Source organism: Bison bison, unplaced genomic scaffold (genome assembly GCF_000754665.1).
Source record: "Bison bison bison isolate TAMUID 2011002044 unplaced genomic scaffold, Bison_UMD1.0 scf7180017864144, whole genome shotgun sequence".
NCBI lineage: Eukaryota > Metazoa > Chordata > Mammalia > Artiodactyla > Bovidae > Bison > Bison bison.
Window position 1 is genome coordinate 5,747,820 of NW_011494716.1, and position 4,484 is coordinate 5,752,303.

Here is a 4,484-nt window from a genome sequence, read left to right on the forward strand (position 1 = left end):
GCCCGCCTGGCTGCCACGTGCCAGGGGCCCCACACTCGTTCTGTCGTTCGGACTCACAGCATCACCGTCCGTCTGTCCTGTAGTCTCTGGGTAACGGGGGAAGACGGGTGCTCAGAGAGGTGCAGTGCCTGCCCAGGGTCACAGGCACCAGCCGGGCAGGGTACAAACCCAAGTCTGTGGGGCTCCAGGGTTGAGACCATTTGCCTGCAGGAGTTGGCCCCTGGGGGTTCAGGGTCCGTTGGGCGGGGGAGATTGCTAAATTTTGCTTTTTAAGTTTCTTGTACAGACTAATTCACACTCACACCCTTGCTCTTTTTCTTTGTACAAGAACTTTTCCTGCCAGACGCAGGGTGAGGAAAACCATTGTTGTTGAGTGCTCCCAGTGCACTTGAGGCCCTTCGGTCTCCCTGACAGTCCTTATCAGGCCCATCCTAGCATGAACACCACAGCCCAGAGAGGTGAAGTTCTTTTCTCGGGGTCACACAGCAAGTCCGCGGGGCCAGGAATGCCATGGACGGAGGGGCAGCCCCTGTTCTGTTCAGGCTGCCGGCCGAGGCAGCAGGTCAGGCCCCTCGTGGCTGAGGCAGGCCCGGCAGAACCTCCTGATGGGATTCAGGGCTGCCCGGCAGTGCCCACTGCTCCCAGCCTCACCCACCCCGGTTTCTTCTTCTAAAGCTTACTGCAGTCCATCTCAGTGAGAACTGGTGGCCCACAGAGCAAGGGCTGAGCCCACGGTATTCTTCCGCTTTCACAGACCCCGAGGTCCCCTTCAGCTGGTCCGAGGAGGACATCTCCCACCTGTACGGCCACACCACCATCCTGCTGGCGGCCGAAGGTGAGGGCGCCTCTGCCTCATCGCATGTGGTCCTCGGGGGGTGGGCCTCAGGGGTGGCCTCCCACCACGGCTCCTGCCGCTTCCCTTCTGAGCTGTGACTGTTCACATCCATACAGATTCTATCCCAGGGTCCTTGGGATCCGCTAAGGTATCCTTCTCCCTGACGTTTGCCTGTTTTCTTCCCCTCAGTGTTTTATGATGACGACCTAACTGATGCTGTGTTTAAAACCCTCTCCCGACTGGCCCACAAGCTCAAGAATGCCTGCACCGCCATCCTCTCGGTGGAGAAGAGGTGAGCTCCGCGTGGGCCAGGCCACCCTCGCCTCCCAGATGCATCCATCCGTGTCATCCTCGTCCCTTCCTCATCCACCGCTTGCTGTCCCTGACACAGAGCCTCGTGTGACCCCCACTCACCAGTGTGTGTGTGTGGGCGCCGCCCCTGCCGCGCAGCCATAGAGAGGAGGCTGAGACCTCAGGGCTGGAGCTCTGGGGACCTGTCCAGGCCCCGCCGGGCAGTGGGCGTCCCGGAGCCTGGATGCGTGGCCGCTGTGCTGGCCGAGGCACTGCCCATCTATGCCCCAGGCCCCCGTCGGTGCTGGCTGCACTCTCAGCCCCTCCAGGGCATTTCCCCCTGGACGTTCTGACACACTAGGGCTCCCGTTGCGGGAGTGACCCTCATGGTGGATGCAGCACGGGGCCCGCTACACACATTTTCCTCTAATGCATAAGCTAGCCCACAGCTCTCCTGAAGGCAGTTTAGAATCAATAGCAAAAATCAAAACCGAGCAGACCGACTGACCCAGCAGTTCAGCTTCTAGAACTGGCCCTGTGTCAGTGATCGCGGCCAGTGCAGAGGCATCCAGTCGGGCATGGCTGCTCCAGCAGCTCTTACACCCATGAGGCCCAGTATGCCCACGTGCTTGGTCCCCGTGACCTGTGGCACTTCGTGGACCTGATCACTTGGTTTGAACCTGGACACCTGCCCCTCCCCTCTGAGCCCCGCCCCGCGGGGTAAGTGGAGGTGGTCACTGAGCCTCCTCCCTGGCTTCCTGCTCAGCATGCGGAGGCGCTCGCTTAAAATCCGGCGGGACAGAAGGGACCGAAAGCTCCGGGGGTGACGGCGCGCTCTCCGGTTGTGCACAGGCTGAACTTCACGCTGAGGCACCTGGACGTCACGTGCGAGGCCTACGACCACTTCCGCGGATGGCTGCGGCGGCGGGAGGGGCTGGCGGGCGGGCGCCTGCGCTTCGCGGTGGAGCCGGTGGACGCCTCATTCCCACAGCTCCTGGTGTACGAGCGCATCCAGCAGCTGGTAGGTGTGCGCGCCGGCGCCGGGTCTGGGCGAGGCCGCGGGCCACGGGCACAGGAGGTGATGAGCTAGCTTTCCCGGTCGGGCCCGGCCCGAGCTCTCCCGACTGATTGCTGCACTGGGCCCTCCGGGTCTGGCGAGGGCCCGCTGGATGAATGGTCATCCAGCTTTAGGGCACGTCCTTTCCCCGCAGGCCCTGCAGACTCCAGGAGAAGCTGGCAGGCAGGGCAGGGGGCGCTTGGGTGGGCTGAAGACCAGAGCTGACGGCCACGTCTTCAATGTGAAAGTGTGTGGCCTCGCGGGCTAGGGGGGCGGGTCTGATGCCCCAGGGCCCTTCTGTGGCAGGCAGGGTCCTCGTGTGGGCCTCTGAGCGGTCACCCTGATGACAGGCGCCAGGTGCTGGCTGGCTCCCAGCCCAGGCAAGGTGAGTTCCCGCGGGAAATGGCAGCTGTGTGTGCGCCATCCCTCAGTCATGTCCGACTCTGTGTGATCCCAAGGACTGTAACCCACCAGGCTCCTCTGTCCTTGGGATTCTCCAGGCGAGAATACTGGAGTGGGTAGCCTTTCCCTTCTCCAGCAGATATTCCTGACCCAGCGATCAAACCCAGGTCTCCCGCATTGCAGGCAGACTCTTTACCAGGGAAGCCAGGGTTAACCCTACAGACATGTTGCTTCCTATGACGGTTTTAAAACAAGCACTGGGGGGAAATTTGGAAAGTTTAAAATCCCCTTAAAAATCCCTTAAAATGACCAGGAGCTGAATTCATAGAAGTCCCAAGGGCTTTCGTTCCCTTGGCCCCTTGTCTGCAGCCACCCTTTCTCTGGGCCTGTGAAGACCAGGCCTGGCTCCAGGAGGAGGGATCCTGCCCCCTCGGTCTGTCCTGCCAGCAATCACAGCATTGGGCACACTGCTCCCAGAAGCAGGAGCTGTGTGACCTGTTGCCATCCTGGCCCCTTAGACCATGGGCAGCCTCAGCCTCTCAGATCCGTGCCAGGACTCAGCATGCAGCTCCTCCACGGAAGAGCCCAGAGCCGTCTGAGGGGGCGCCTGCTCCAGTAGCTTCCATGCTGCCCAGTGTTCACATCTTGTTGGGGCTTCTCTTTTGCCAATTTACACCCCTTTGTGAAACTAAAGTCTTGTTTGCTCACCTGGGAATCCGTCCCTCCGTTTGCTGCAGGAACTCTGGAAGATCTTTGTGGAACCAGTAACAGACCCCATCATGTCTGTAGACAAAGCTTCTCAACCATTCTCGTGACATTTCTAATAAAATTGAAAGCTCACAAAGTCATGTGCTTGAGAATTTTATCATTGATTTTTTATCATTTAAAAAATATGGTAAATGGATCTTCTATGACCCAATACAGTTTTAACTCTTCATAACCAAAATCAGGGGTGTTTGGAGCAGACGTAAAAGCCGCCGCCTGGCTGCCCAGGGTCCGGGCCCCCACAGCCATCTGCCTCGTGGGCGTCTCCCTTCCTCAGCCTGGGCTGGTCCCCCCTCCCCTCTTCTCTCTGCATCACCTGCATGGGTGTCTGTTTGTGTGGTCTTTAACCCGCTTCCCTGGGCCTCTGCTGCATCTCTCCCCCTCACCTTGTCATCCCTGCTCCTCCCACCCCCTCTCTCCCTCCTTCACTCTCCTGCTTTCCAGTTTGAGTCCCACCTTCCCTCCCCGCGGTCCTCTCCCCCGACTCCGTCGATGTTCCTGCACACTGTCCACCCCCCCACCCCGGGTGAGCACGGCCCCACCCCGATGCCCCTCCAGCTCCAGCCCAGCCACCCCTGCCCATGTCACTGCCCCCCAAGCACAGGTCCCATTTCTGTCCTGACACGGTGGTCCAGGCTTCTCAGGTCTCGATTCATTTCATTTTCCCAACCACTCTACTCTAGTTAGTCAGCAGCCTGCTTAGACCAACGCATTTAATGGTTAAGAAGACTAAGGCTGTTGAAAGGGAAAAGTCTCCGTGAAGTCAGAGACCTGTTTGTCACACACCAATACATTCCTGCCGTCTGAACCTGGCCCAAAGCAGGGGCTCAGTACGTTTTATGGAATTAATTGTTCAGAGGAATTGTTGCTTAGGGTGGTGTTTTTCAGTTGTGGGTGCTCTTGCTTCCAGGGGCATTTGGCTAAGTTTGGAAACATTTTGGGTTGTCACACCTTGGGGAGATGGGTGCCCCCAGCCAAGGAGGCTGCTAAACATCCCATACCACAGGACAGCCCCCACAGCAAAGAACAGTCTAGCCCAAAAAATGGTAGTGGTGCCGAGGCAGAGAAACTGTGACCTGGAAGAAGAGTATCAGCTACTTTAGGAAAGAAAAATGGGCCTCGGTTGAATTTGCC

The 4,484-nt window shown here is 58.9% G+C and overlaps 1 protein-coding gene across 2 annotated transcripts in view; it reads left to right on the top strand.

Moving 5' to 3' along the window:
- Window positions 1-3,433, top strand: part of METTL22 (methyltransferase like 22) — an 18,822-nt gene extending 15,389 nt beyond the window's left edge. For both annotated transcript variants that reach the window (XM_010840451.1, XM_010840452.1), the window contains 4 exons: window positions 755-835; window positions 1,025-1,127; window positions 1,979-2,147; window positions 3,323-3,433. In XM_010840451.1, the coding sequence (XP_010838753.1) occupies window positions 755-835; window positions 1,025-1,127; window positions 1,979-2,147; window positions 3,323-3,400 (431 nt within the window). In that variant the 3' untranslated portion in view covers window positions 3,401-3,433. The remainder of the gene's footprint in view (window positions 1-754; window positions 836-1,024; window positions 1,128-1,978; window positions 2,148-3,322) is intronic.
- Window positions 3,434-4,484: the final 1,051 nt, after the last annotated feature.